Consider the following 14,644-nt stretch of genomic DNA (forward strand, 5'->3'; position numbering starts at 1 on the left):
CAAAATACTTGAAAAATGTTTGGAAGAAAGGCAATATGTATCACTGTATATTCCCTGGGAGTGGAAAAGGAATTTGCCCATTGGCTATTAAACCAGTAACACTGAGAGATGATATATGGTCAGAGTCACTGCTGCTTATAAGCTAATGCATTTTGGATGCAAGCATCATTGCCAGTAATCGCAAAAGGGCAAAATAGATATTGTTAGGAACAGATTATTGTCACAGGAAGGCTTTATATCACATTTCTAATATATGATGCATTTCAAAACTGGTCCTGAGTTAAATAGTGAAGGAGGCAAAGTTTGCCTTTCAGCACCTTCAGTTTTATAATTCTGCATCTTTCCCTCCTCCCCATCATACACTTAACAAGCGTCTTTTGAGGATCTGCTATTTACCAGGCACTGTGTTAGGCACATGGGAGGCAGTGAGGAAGAAGATGTGATTTCTACCCCCAGAGACGTTCATATTGAGTGGCAGAGCCGGGAATGTAAACAATTAGGGGCTTTGGTAATATATACTCATAAAGTTTAGATTGATAATGAGAAGCCCTGAACCTTGTGAAGAAAGGCGCTGAATAAATAGAAAACGTGGCCGATGCTGTTGTTATGATACCGATCAGTCGTGGACATGAGTTCCGGCCTAGGGCAAAGAAAGAATTTGGTTGGCCCTAAGAGACATTATGCTCTGCAAAAGGGAGAATTTTAATAACAGTGAAAATGATACCTTAATCCTATTCTACCTGCGGCTGTGACTGCTCCTGCCATCAGCCGTAGCACGTGGAAGAAATCGGTGGGTAGGTCAGTGTTTGGGATGTAGGGCTGTATTTTGGACTCAAAGACTCTGCTGCTGAAGATAATGTTTCTGCTTCAAACTAGGTCTTTGGCCAAGTCCCCTTTTGTCTGCAAAGGAGAGAGAGCACTTTTGTAAAGAGAGAAACTAAAACTGAGACTCGAGAGATTCTTTTCACTTCAGAGTACAGTGGAAATGTGAAACGTAGGCAATAATTTGCCTTCCAGCTTGTGGCATATAGAAGCTTTTATGTCATATTGTCTGGAGCAGCTTGATCTCAATACTGTTAATTATATTTTAGCTCACTACCAAATTTTTGGAACAAGAAACATGCCACTCAGCCTCAGGTGACTGTGGTTCTCCATCTCCTGGCGATGAGAGTGCCCTTTTTCATTCTTATTCTTTCCCCTTGCAGGAATGTCATTTTTCTCTTTTTAGCTGTACATTATTATCTAGCAGTCACATTGAGCTCTGTCCTCAAAACATTATTATGTAAAATGGGCATTTGTGAGGCAGAAGATATTTAATTGTGAGCAGAAAATGGTTGAATCCACCTTCTCAACACCCGCAGCACTTTGGAAGATTTATAAGTCTATTTCTTTCAAACCGTGAATAGAATTATAATGAGGAAACTGAGTACTTCCATCTTCACTGCAAAATTTGGAATCTGTGATAATCTAGAAGAAGAGTTGGCAAACTTTTCTTGTAAGGGGCCAGCTAGTAAATTTTAGTCTTTATAGATCAAGAAGCAAAATTGAGAACATGATGTATATACTTATTTCACTTCAATATAATCAATCAATATAACATGAAAGGGGGCTTCCCTGGTGGCGCCGTGGTTAAGAATCCGCCTGCCAATGCAGGGGACACGGGTTTGAGCCCTGGTTGGGGAAGATCCCACATGCCGCGGAGCAACTGAGCCCGTGCACCACAACTACTGAAGCCTGTGCACCACAACTACTGAAGCCCGCGTGCCTAGAGCCCATGCTCTGCAACAAGAAAAGCCACCAAATAAGAAGCCTGCACACCTCACCTCAGTGAAGTCCCAATGCAGCCAAAAAAAATAAGAATGATAATAATAAAATAAAATAAATAAATTTATAAAAGAAAAAAAATATAACATGAAAGGATGCTCAACATTGCTAATCTTCAGGGAAATGCAAATCAGAATCACAATGATACATCACCTCATACCTGTCAGAATGGCTATCATCAAAAAGAACACACATAACAGATGCTGGCAAGGATGTGGAGAAAAGGGAACCTTTGTACACTGTTGGTGGGAATGTAAATTGGTACAGCCACTGTGGAAAATAGTATGGAGGTTTCTCAAAAAAACTAAACTAGAACTACCATATGACCCAGCAATTCCATTCCTGGGTATATATCCAAAGAAAACAAAAATGCTAATTCAAAAAGATACATGCACCCCAGTGTTCATAGCTGCATTATATACAATTGCCAAGCTATGGGAGCAACCTAAGTGTCCATCAACAGACGAATGGATAAAGAAGATGTGGTATGCACACACACACACACACACACACACACACACACACACACACACACTGGAATACTACTCAGCCGTAAAAGAATGAAATTGTGCCATTCACAGCAACATCAATGGACTTGGAGGGCATTATCCTAAGTGAAATAAATCAGACAGGGAAAAACAAATGCTGTATATCACTTATATGCGGAATCTAAAAAAACCTAAAAAATACAACAAACTAGTGAATATTTCAAAAAAGCAGCAGACTCACAGATATAGAGAACAAAATAGGTTACTAGTGGGGAGAGGGAAGTGGGGGAGGAGTGATATAGGAGTGGTAGATTAAGAGGTACAAATTATTATAAGCTACCAAGATATATTGTACAACACAGGGAATCTAGCCAATATTTTATAATAACTATAAATGGAGTATAACCTTTAAAAATTGTGAATCACTGTGTTGTACACAGGTAACTTATATAATGTACATCAACTACACTTCAATAAAAAAATAAAATATAACTATTGACAAATGTAAAAATTATTCTTAGCTCACAGGCCATACAAAAATAAGTGCTGGGCCAGATTTGGTCCATGGACCTTAGTTTGTCAACCCCTGATCTGGAATAAACTGGAAAGATATTCATATTAGGTAATATTTATTGAGCATTTACTATGTGTTAGTTACAATGCTTAAACTTTTTATATTCACTCTCTCTATAATCCTTCCAGCAATCCTCTGAGCTAGGTTTATTAGCCCACTGTCCAGATGAGAAGACTGAGTCCCAAGAAAGTTATGTAGTTTTTCCCAAGCAAAGTGGATGGCAAAGCCAAGACTCCAACTTAGATTCTGTAAGTTGGATCATAACCGAGGAAGTTTATGGTTGGAGGAGAGAGGATTAGAAAGAGAACCAAAAGATATAAAGAAGGAATGACTGATGGAGAGAGGGAGGTGGATGCTACCAGTAGGAGGATGGCGATACCAGTGAGAAGAAGAAGGAGCACATAAGACGAGAGGAAAAGAGAAGTGTGTGTTCAGATGGTACCTGTTGGGAGTGAAACGTGAGCATAGAGCTTGTAGCAGCTTTTGAAGGAGGAACGTCAGGGCAAGGACAAGCCCTCTTAACTCACCCATCTGGTTACAGCCACTTGTTTTCCTTAGGTAGATGTGGGAATTTTCTGAGTCCTGGGTTTACATTATGTGTCCTCCTGCCAGGACCACACAGGGGTCACTGCTATTGCATTATCTCCTTAAGGGTTTTCAGATCATAGGGACTGCTCAGAATCAGACTGCTAACCTAGGATCAGCCAGGTGAATTCTCAGCAAAGAATTCTTTAAGACTTCTGAAGGAAGATATTTCCCTCTAGCCAGTGCCATGGTCTGAGTAGGAAGGTCTTCCTTCTGTGCCTGGTGCAAGCCTTGTTTCCTTTTTGTTCACTCTTAAGCTGAGCGTACAGCCCTTTGGGGCCGTACCTTGATGTAGGAGTTTCCTTTAAGACATCCCATCTTGGGCAGACCCTGTTCTCTATTTCCTCTCCCTGGCCCCCTGTGCAAGGTGGGAGCTTGAGGGCTCCATGTTTTGGCTAACGTCATGGAGGTTGGCTTTGGTGCTCACTCGCCTCCCTGGATCCCTGGCTGTCAGTTTGTTTTGGCCACTGTGGCTTTATTCCTTTTCTGTCAGCTCCTGTGATGATTTTTAAAAGTTATGATTTGTGTATTTTATCCAGCATTTTAGTTGGTTCAATCGGTGTAGTCTTTTAGGGTACCTAGTCTGCCATCTTGGTGGAAGCAGAGTGTAATACATCTCTTGGCAGAGTGAAGGAGATGGAGTCTGGAGCGATAAGACAAACTGGAAGCCAAGTAGGGTTCCTGGGTGCAAAGGGAATTCTGTGGCACCAAATCGATCTGGATTTGGGCTTTGCCTTTAGTTAAATAAGCCTATCATGGCAAGATTTAGCTGATGGGTTTGGAGGTTTGGTTTGAGTTGCCCAGCAGCTGTGATTAAAATAGGCATTAGTCATGTAGATCATGGTGGAGATAGAAATGGGCTTTGGAGTAAGATTCATCTGATGTTGAATCTCATTTTTGTCACTTCCTTGGATGTCTGCAGCCTGGAATGAGTCACTGGTCTCATTTCTAGCTGCAGTTTCCATGTATGTAAAATGGTGACAGTTATTCTTCGTTTTATAAAGATTGCATGAAAGTTGCTGTCAGAGCCCTGGTCTAGAGCCAGGAGGTTTTGGAAAGCAGCAGAAAGTCCTCACATTTGGGTCACAGTGGAAGCCATGGAATCCTACCGGAGAGCGAGTCCAGCACACAAGCTGGCCAGGAGTTGGTAGCCAAAGTCACATCAAACCAAACAGACACAGACACCAGATCAGCTCAGGGTTGTGCCTAGGAGGGCTTGCTGTTCCTTTTCTCCTTTCAAAGTACAGGGTGATTGAAAATGACTGTGCCCTTGCTTGATATAGGAAAGATCAGGGAAGCAGCTTGCATGTAGCTTCAGGTGACAGAGGCCAGGGTACAGAAGAGCCCTCTTGAAGAATCCCAACATTGTGGCAAAAACCATACTTTTTCAAGGGGGAGAAGGTGCAGGGAAGCGGTCCCCTGACACTTCCCCTAAGTGAGCCACAAGAGACCACCAATCCCCTGGCTTATTCTGGAAGCTCTCCCAGGTAGTCTCTACACTGTGGGAACCACACGCCTGCTGAGCCAGGTACACAGCGATAGGACCAGGCTGTGTCCTGCTCTTGCATCCCACCTGTGTGGTAATCACATTCTTCCTTCAAGCTCAGGAAGAAGAGATGCTGAAGACGGGGAATTTCTTGATTACTTCTGTTTAAATCTTTGACAAATCTATTTATGTAAATCAAGCAGCACTTGGAGTGGCATTTCAGCTTGTAACATATTTAATTTTGAGACTTTCATTGTTTCGAGGAGCTCAATAGTGATTTTTCAATTAAGCCTAAAGGTTTAACACAATAGATTTCTTTTTTCCCTTTCATATAGCAAATGCCAAATAAATACTATTTCAAAGGAAAAAAAGAAATCTGCTGCATGACTAATGTACTTAGATTCATTCATTGACCTCTTACTGTGGAAAAGGCCTCTGCTGTCTGTCTTTGAATGTGTAGAGTTAAGAATAAATGATTCGGTCCATGGTTGCTCAGATAAATGTGCAAACAAAGGTAAAACAGAAAAGAGATGTAGATTTGATACCGTATCTATTTTGGATCTGCAGGCATTCTTAGAGAAAATGGCAGGTAGTGTAGAAATAGCTTTTGAAAATGAATTTGTATAAATTCAGCATGCTAATGCCAGTGACAGAAAATGTAATTCATTTTTAAATTCAGAGTTGTTTTTCTCCTTTATTGTTGCTTCAGGATTTAGCAGGGGAAAAGGAAGGCAAGATTACATATTAAGTGCCTTTGAAAAATTAGCTTTTTGCCTTAATATTCCTTTGTCTTGGTGTCTGTCTGATGCATTCTTATCATCACAAAGATTAGGGTTTTTCACTGTTGTCAGAACAGGCTAAATATATTAAAAATTTAAATACAGTACTCAGAAGGGAAGCAAAATCGGCCTTGAGAATAGCTTCCATTGTATTAAAATTGAGGCTTTTCCTTGGAATTGAGTTTTGTAGGTGAGCATAGCTCAGCTTTGTTGGGCAGTACTGGAAATTGACAATATTGCCTTTAGGCAAGCTCCTGGATTTTCAGGAAACTTGGATAGATACAGAATAGCCTTTTGGACTAGTCCTTAAGAAGTGCCCTTCTTGGAGTGATACAGACACTAGGGTTCTTCCAGACTTTCAGAGTAAGACAGGCACTTTCCTCTCACAAACAGATTCTTCATTCTGAGCCACTTTTAGGAAAGATTCCCTTCTAGTTCAACTCTTTCTTGTTCATTCCACGGTCATATGTCTATCACTACCTTATGTGGGAACTACTGAGGCTATAGAAATGAAGTAGATAATATGTGATGAGTTATCACTTCCTTTTTATTATCTCTTACCAATACATGGTTTTGGTACTTGGTGTCACCAAACTCTTGGAATTATATGTTATCTGCATTTCCTAAAGAATTCCCAGAGAACGTAATTACCGTCGATTCTGGACGCTCTATGATTAGGCTGGAGATATAAATGTAACTTGAATTTTTGGAAGATCATGTATAGTAGAGGAGTCATAGGAAGCTAAGTTTCAGGCACGGTCGACTCAGTTTTTTCAAGGTTGATTATAGTGCATGTGGTTTGTTTAGGATTCTATTTGTTCTTTTCCCTTCCTCTTGGTACTACCCATGACAGGCAGACAAGGAACAAATTTTCTTGAGAAATTCCAAAAGTTTAGAGCAAGAGATGGAATAAATGACAAAAACCAAGGTTGAATTACATGTGGATTCCATTTCCAAAGAGTAGCAGCACTGTTATGAGTAATTGAGAGGAGCATGTATGGGCTGGAACCATAGAAAAGGTAGAAAGATGGTAGAAGTCATCATTAGCCAGGTTCAACCATTATAGCTAAAATACTGCCTTGAAATAGTCTTAGTTGGGATCAAAAATGGATTCGATCTCCTGTATGGGGAAAATACTCAAGACGGGGATATATAAGTATGATTGAGAAGGGAAAGAAACTATTTGATGAATGTTTAGAAAGTGGTATTTGTTCTTCTATCATGACCTTCTCTATGTAAGGAGAAAGGAAGAAGGGTGATATTGCTACCAGGCTGAGTTACTCCTTGGTATGGATGTGATGACAGAGAGATCATACCACATTTCAAGTTTTTTGTACCATAGTTTTGAAGGCAACCTGGAGTCGCCTACATGGAAAATGGTCAAGAGGGGTTGGAACCATATCACGAGGAGCTATTAGGGGAACCTGGTGGGCTGACTGTGGGTCAGGAGGAGGCATGAGGCCAGGATAACCTCAAATGTTTGTAGAGCAGTTAGACTTGCTCAGGATGGGCCACAAGGCAAAACTAGGTCTAATAGGAAAAAGGGAGAGAAATTTCACAGCTCAAGCTAAGAAAGACGTTTCAAACATCCAGAGCTAACCAAGAAAAGTAGCTTTCCTTGGAAGGTAATGAGTGTCCCATCACAGTTACATGTGCAAACAGAGCCTGGATGACCACTTGAAGGGGTTACTTGTCATGTCATTCAAACTTTATAAACTCTTTCAAGTCGGAGATTCTAAGATTCCATGTTTAATGGTGGCAGTTGGGTGACCTAAAAAAAGGAAAAAGGTTTTCTTTTCTTTTCTTTTTCTTTTTCTTTTTTTTTTTTTTTTACAAAGTCCTCATCTCACCTGGGGGTTTGGTTGCCTCTCTTGAACTTGTCTGAACGCCAAAGTGGATTCTGGGGCATTCTATTTGGAGGATCCTGAGCTGGGGAGAAATAAGATCTGCCTATGACTTCCCAGAATTTTTCATAAAAGAGGAAGCAATGACTTCCCAGCTTGTAAACCATGACACTCTGGTTAGTGTGTGAAGAAGAGGGACAGGATGGTGGGAGATAAATGTAAGTGCTTCCGAGTTGCTGATTAGATCTCCTGTAAACATTGTAAGGAGTCCTTGAGAACACATTCATTACAAGTGTTTCTGTGTGGGTTTGAGCTGAAAGCACACGCGTTGATGAACACCCACGAGGTCCCTGAGGTACAGTTTAATGTCTCATTTGGTGCTCATTAGACCATGGGAGCCAATATGTCTTCAATTTAGAATGCTTCTACCTTGTGTGAAATTAAAAAAAAAAAATCTTCGAAAAAGAGATCTGGCTAAGAATCACTGAACTGCTTTGAGCATTTTTTTCTTCTCCCGCTTGGATTTATTTTTTTCTTGTTGCGATTAGCTTTGTTAGGACAATGCAGTTGAATTACAGAAATTACACGTAGTAACTCTTGTTTGCAGCTGAACTATGCAGAGACAAGACTTAGTCAATTGGAAAACTGTCATTGTGAGAAGACCTGTCAAGTGAGTGGACTGCTCTATAGAGACCAAGACTCCTGGGTTGACGGTGATCACTGCAGGAACTGCACATGCACAGTAAGCCTCTTTGTACATAAATGGACAGTTTTAAGAGGGCAGTTGTACTAATTATTGTGTAACCTGTTTCTTTATAATGCTAACTCTAAGCAGTACTGCCTTTTTACTAAGTGCCTATTTAGTAATTGGAGCAATTGTGAAGGGAAGCTGGAAAAGTGTCATTACAAGCACGAATACTTATCAAGAGAAAGCAGATTTTAATTTCCAACACACTCTAATATGATCTAACATGATTAAGAAGCTTACTGTTTAGAGATTAGAGTATCAGAGGGAGGAAGGGACTCCTTTGGTTTTCAAACCACCTAATGGTTCATTCACAACTTTTCTCTGCTATAATACATTTTAAAAAGGTGGTTTAATTAGTTTCTAGGTGTTTTCATTGTATTTTACAAGGTATCCATTTTCTGTTTTAGAGAATTGCAGGACCCCCTGACTTTCTTTCAGGTTATCCATTATTTGCATTATTTGTATGTACTATTTGATCTGTTTCAGAGAATTACAAGAGGCCCCCCACATTAATATGGAAACCCAGTTCAGTTGAAATTATTTGATAACTATCTGAAGAAAGCCATTGTTTGTCTGCAAAAATACAAAATGATTGTTAGCACTTCAACAGTGGTTGACAGGGTCTGCAAAAGGTGTTATTTATGTTCTTGTAAAAATAGGCTTTTATGTTTTCTGCCTAATCTACTTAGTCCACATGGGCAGGTGGAATAAAGCCAGTGATGTATATCAGAAAAGTAACCGAGGTGGCATGGGTTCATTTGGGCTGGAGAAAATTCTTTATTTGTGGTCCTGGAGTGGACTGGGAGTTTCTCACACTGCTTCTGTTTCCCTGGTGAGGCTTCTGGGATGAGATGTGAGCTTTCTGCTGCTGAGGTCACTTCTGCTGAGATTCCTTTCCCTGTCGTTCCTTCCTTAGAGTGGCGCTGTGGAATGTCGAAGAATGTCCTGTCCCCCCCTCAACTGCTCTCCAGACTCCCTCCCTGTGCACATTGCAGGCCAGTGCTGTAAGGTCTGCCGACGTGAGTACTAACTGAGGGTCAGGGTGGCCCTCTGTGCTTCGAGATTGATTTATTCCCCTATTTTTCAGGCCCCAATTGATTAACGTTGATGAAAGGAAGTCCTAGCAGTTGATATAATAATAAATGTATGATAAGAGCGGCTATATTTTAATCACTTGTGACGTGCAGACACTTTATATAGGCTATTTTTTTTTTTAATCCTCACATCAACCTTAATTACTATTCTTTACATTCTTATGTAGAGGGAGCTGGTGTTCACAAGGATTAAGTCACTTGTCCGCGGTCAAACAACTGGTAGTGTGTGGAGTTGCTCTGTAGTCAGGACTCCAAGGCTCCATGTGCTTTGGTTCCCTCATTTTGATTGATCAAGGGCCACACTCTGTGTTTCGGCTATCTGAGGTCTTGGCCAGGTTTCCTATTATTAAAGGGCCTTTGTTAGGAATTTCTGGATTGAACTTCAGTTAAAATATTGGAACAATTTCCTTCAGAGTTGGCTGGTCCAAATTTTATAATGATTTAAAAATCCTTTTCCCTCTGTATTACAAAGGACACTATTTCAAATGAAATGGTGAAATGAACACTGAGACAACCAGGAAGAGTAAAAGCTGTCATTTAGAATGATTGGTATGTGCCAGTTACTATGTTAGGTCATTTCATTCTATTAGCTTATTGAAACCTCACTGCAGTCTTTTAGGTGGGGATTATTTTTATCCCTGTTTTATAGGAAGCTTGGGGAAGATAATTTACCAAGTTTGCAAGGCTGGTGAGTAACAGAGGTGAGATATAAAATGAATTCTGTCTGACTACAAAGCCCATAGTCTTTTTATCAAACCATATGCTCTTCTTTGAAAAAGGAGAGTTTAGGTTAGAAATGTGCCAGCCGATGGATAATTTTCAAGACCATTTCTCTACCAAAAAAAACACCATCATCACTAGGTCTTCAAAACACAGTGGTCTAGTTTTTTGTCAAGAATAGCATGTCACCTAATATGACAGTGGAAGTAGGGATAGCTGGTCTGTTTGTACCAGCCCAATCTTTTTTTATACTCTTTCAAAAGGAACTTTGGAAAATGTCTTCTGTTTATGGTTGGCACGGTACACCCATTACTCTGGAGGGCTTACTCAGAGTTGATCTAAAAGAAACTTTCTTATTTCTATTCTAAGTGCTTTTGGAAGTCATGTCTGGCGATACAGATAGATCAAGTGCCCAGATGTTAAGATTATAGTTTGATTCCATGATGGAAAGATAGTTTTTAGTAGGTATAGATTATTTTTTTCTATCTTGATATATTCTATATATAATAGAGGAAGAAGTTGAGAAACTTAGGAATTTGTTCAAACAATATGAGGTACTTTTAATCTATTATTTTGAGCTCTGTGGATAGATCTGTGAATGCTGTCTCTTGGCAGTTGTTGTTTGGACACGGGAGTAGGTGAGTCCTTCAGCTGTTTTTTGTGTTAAGCTTTTGATAGTCTACTTGTAAAAGCGATGTAACATTTGAAAACACATAAGGGTAAAGGTAAAGATGGAAAAATCACCCATAATGCCACCACTTGGAAACAAACACTCTTGAAGTTGTAGTGGATTTCATTTTTTAAAACTTATATTTTGTGGACAATTGAGGTCTTATTGTGCAGATGATTTTAACCTACTTTGTTGACTTACCATTATCACTTAAGTGTATTACTATCCTTTAAAAAACTCTGTATAAACCTCATTTTAATGAGCTTCATAGTGTTCCGCTCTTTGGCTGTTGCATAACTTATTTAATTATTCCCCAATTGTTGGATAACTAGGTTGTTTTCCCACTTTTCACTATTATAAATTACTCTTCAATAATATGTTTTGTGAGGACACATTTTTGTATTTTACATTTTCTTAAGATAGAATTCTCCAAAGTAGAATTATTGGGCCAAGAGACTGACATTTTCAAGGTCCTTGATATATATCATCCAATTATCCTCTCACTAGAAATGTGTGGGATAGTCATTTTTCTTTATTCTAATTTACTGGAGAATTTTAAGTTTTAAAAAACATTTCAGCAAGTTACCTGATTTTACCAAGATGCTGATACATGAGCTAGCTAAGCCATCAGTGTGCTTTTTGCCTTTGTTTGGAATTGATAGCAATTTAGCTAGGTAGAATGAATTTTCTCAGCAGCTCTGATCGGTAGTTTGAGATGTTTATAGTTTAATAAAATGGTAGTACAAATAAATGATTAAGAACACTACTCAATTATCATATGACCCAGTAATTCCACTCCTGGTCATATATATGGAAAAGACTAGAAGGGTGGGATAGGGAGGGTGGGAGGGAGATGCAAGAGGGAGGGGATATGGGGATATATGTATATGTATAGCTGATTCACTTTGTTATACAGCAGCAACTAACACAACAATGTAAAGCAATTATACTCCAATAAAGATGTTTAAAAAAAAAAAAGTAAGCAGAAAAAAACCCTCTAATTTGAAAAGATATAGAAGTTTTCAAATATTTTCACATCAGGTAAAGGATGGAAAATATTTCCTTTGGTTGTCCCTTTCAGATAAAATTTCCTAAGCTACTCTCTGGGTTTAGGTGGGGCAGCGTCCTAGGGTTTCTGAGAAACAGTATTGATTTGATTCAAGAGCCGACACATAAAAGCAGATTGTTTTGTGTGCTCATTTACTAAGTGTTCATCCACTTGTCACGGCTTCAAGGAGCTGTGGCACTTACAGATGAGGGCATCCATGTGGCAATAGGAAAGAACTTGGTCTAAGTGTTTAAGTCTCAATTCATTGTCTGAGAAAAGTACTTTGTTTCGATCAAAAAACCCAATAAATCAGGCCATCTCCAAGAGCAAGGCAGTTTTCTTTTTTTTTTTTTTTTTTTTTAATTTTTATTTATTTATTTATTTATTTATTTTTGGCTGTGTTGGGTGTTCGTTTCTGTGCGAGGGCTTTCTCTAGTTGCGGCAAGTGGGGGCCACTCTTCATCGCGGTGCGCGGGCCTCTCACTGTCGCGGCCTCTCTTGTTGCGGAGCACAGGCTCCAGACACGCAGGCTCAGTAGGTGTGGCTCACGGGCCTAGTTGCTCCGCGGCATGTGGGATCTTCCCAGACCAGGACTCGAACCCGTGTCCCCTGCATCGGCAGGCAGATTCTCAACCACTGCGCCACCAAGGAAGCCCCAGCAAGGCAGTTTTCATAATTCCTGATACTAGGCTCTTGCTCCATCTTTTTGGGAGGCATCAGGGAAAACTCAGGAGAGCCTTCTAGATTCCTTAGCTATGGGCGTAGAAGTCCAGAAAGTAGTGCAGGAGTCTTATTCCTCCAACATTTCTTGGGTGTCTGCTCTGTTTAAGGAATTGAACATACCTAGCTACACATTAGAATCACCTGGAGAACTTCTTAAAATAGAGTGTCCCAGGGCCCCTCTCTGACCTGCTAAATCAGAATCTCTGGACAGTGGTGTCCTAGAATTAGTATTCTTTTGGTAGATAGATTTGGGAACCATCAGAGATGGGAGAGAAGGAAAAGGATGGAGAGGGAATCTTGAGCTATGCAAAACAGCATTTGCAAAGGAAAAGAAGTTGCAGAAGGAAAGGGAGATAGTCTGTTAGGTGATAACAGAGGATTTCTGTAGGTGAGAAGTAGAAATAAGCTGCAAGGGCGGGTTGGGGATGGATGATGTTGCTTGTATTCCACTGAATTCATTCAGTCATCCTTACTGAAATTCCTCTCCCAACTCTGTTCTTTCCTCTGGTTACAGAAACGGGCACACGTGGATCATTCATTCTATGTCAGACACTGTGTTAAGCTTTTTTATGTGTATTAATTCATTTAATTCTTCCAACAACCTAGAGTCATAGGCTCCACTATGACCCCCATTTTATAGATGAGGAGGTAAAGCACAGAGAGGAGAACTAACTTGTCCAAGGGCTCTCAGCCTTGGTGGAGCCAAAATAAAACCCAGGTAGTCTGGCTCCAGAATTAATGCTTTTAACCTGTCTTCTCTACCCACTGCTGTCCAGGGAGATGTATGCACCATCTCATTACAACAGAGTATTGTGCAGTCTGCATGCTATGTAAGATGCAGGGGTAGCACAGAGAAGGGAGTGATTAATTGCATCAGAAACTTGGGTGTGTGTGTGTTAGGAAGACTTCACAGGGGAAGGAATAACTGAGTAAGGTGTTGACAAATGAACAGGAGTTTGCCATGTGGACAAGGTAGGTAAGAACACACCTGCCAAAGGGAATTGCACATGCAGAATCATGGAAGTAAACACAGCGTTTGTTTGGGGGGCTCAGAAGCAAGCTTTTGAAGCGGGGTTGTGGCGTAATCAGAGAAATGCTTTGACAAAAGCCCCCTGCGTGGGGAGAGCTGGAGGCAGGGAGCTGGGTGTGGGATTCAGGCCCATTTGCAGGTGGAGGTGATGAGGCCGGCAGGCAGGTAGGCACAGCCGGGGGACATGGAAAGGAAGGGATGAAGCTGAGTGATGGCCAAAAGACCTGGGGCAGGGTAGGTACTCCGTAAGCATTTTTTTTTTTTTTTTAACGTGAAACAGATGAATCAGGGACAGAGCATCTGTAAGGGAGAAGTTACCAGGTTTCGAACAAGAGCCTGTGGGAGACTCATAGTGTGATTAACAGAAATAAGGCAGGTGGAAGAAATGGTTTCAGGAACAATACATTCTGTTCGGCATAGGAGAGTTGGAGATGGCTGAGGGACAACCTGTTTGATGTGGGCGTCATGCTCAGAGAGGTGGTATCTGAAACTAGGTCTGTGAACGAGCTCACCGAGGGAGGATGGCTCCTTGGGTGTTGAGCTTTTCTGCTCTGCCCCTCTCCTTTAAAGTGTAACACAGAGTGTTGATTTTGATGTTCTCAGCTGCTGAGTGCCAAGGGATGGCTGGAGTGTGTGCAACGTGCAAATCCCTAAATAAAGACAGAGCAACCTCACATCCACATCTGACAGGGGTGCCAAGTGGTGCCTAAAGGTTGTTTATTTAGTGTGCACCCAAATGGCAAAAGTGTCCATCCATCGCACTAGAGAAATCAGGCTCGGATTTGAAGGGCCAGGTGTCTGTGGGCGCAAAAAGATACAACTGCATAACTGTTTCTGTAAATCCCCGGTACCTTTGTTTCTGACATCGTGGAGAAGTGTGTGTTGGTGCCGAGTTTCAATTTCATCGTCGGACACTGTGAAATGGTCTCGTTTGCATGTCCCCAGCGTGATGTGAAGGGCTTCAGGTATCCATTTACATTTCTACTCATACTAAAAGCTGTTGGAATGGCATCCCGAATGCCCCAGCCACA

The 14,644-nt window shown here is 40.8% G+C and overlaps 1 protein-coding gene across 4 annotated transcripts in view; it reads left to right on the forward strand.

The window, feature by feature from the left end:
* The window catches only part of NELL1 (neural EGFL like 1), an 865,453-nt gene that overhangs the window by 192,435 nt on the left and 658,374 nt on the right, over positions 1-14,644 (forward strand). For all 4 annotated transcript variants that reach the window (XM_068554539.1, XM_068554541.1, XM_068554540.1 and 1 more), the window contains 2 exons: positions 8,188-8,322; positions 9,245-9,347. In XM_068554539.1, the coding sequence (XP_068410640.1) occupies positions 8,188-8,322; positions 9,245-9,347 (238 nt within the window). The remainder of the gene's footprint in view (positions 1-8,187; positions 8,323-9,244; positions 9,348-14,644) is intronic.

Source organism: Eschrichtius robustus, chromosome 11 (assembly GCF_028021215.1).
Source record: "Eschrichtius robustus isolate mEscRob2 chromosome 11, mEscRob2.pri, whole genome shotgun sequence".
Taxonomy (NCBI): Eukaryota; Metazoa; Chordata; class Mammalia; order Artiodactyla; family Eschrichtiidae; genus Eschrichtius; species Eschrichtius robustus.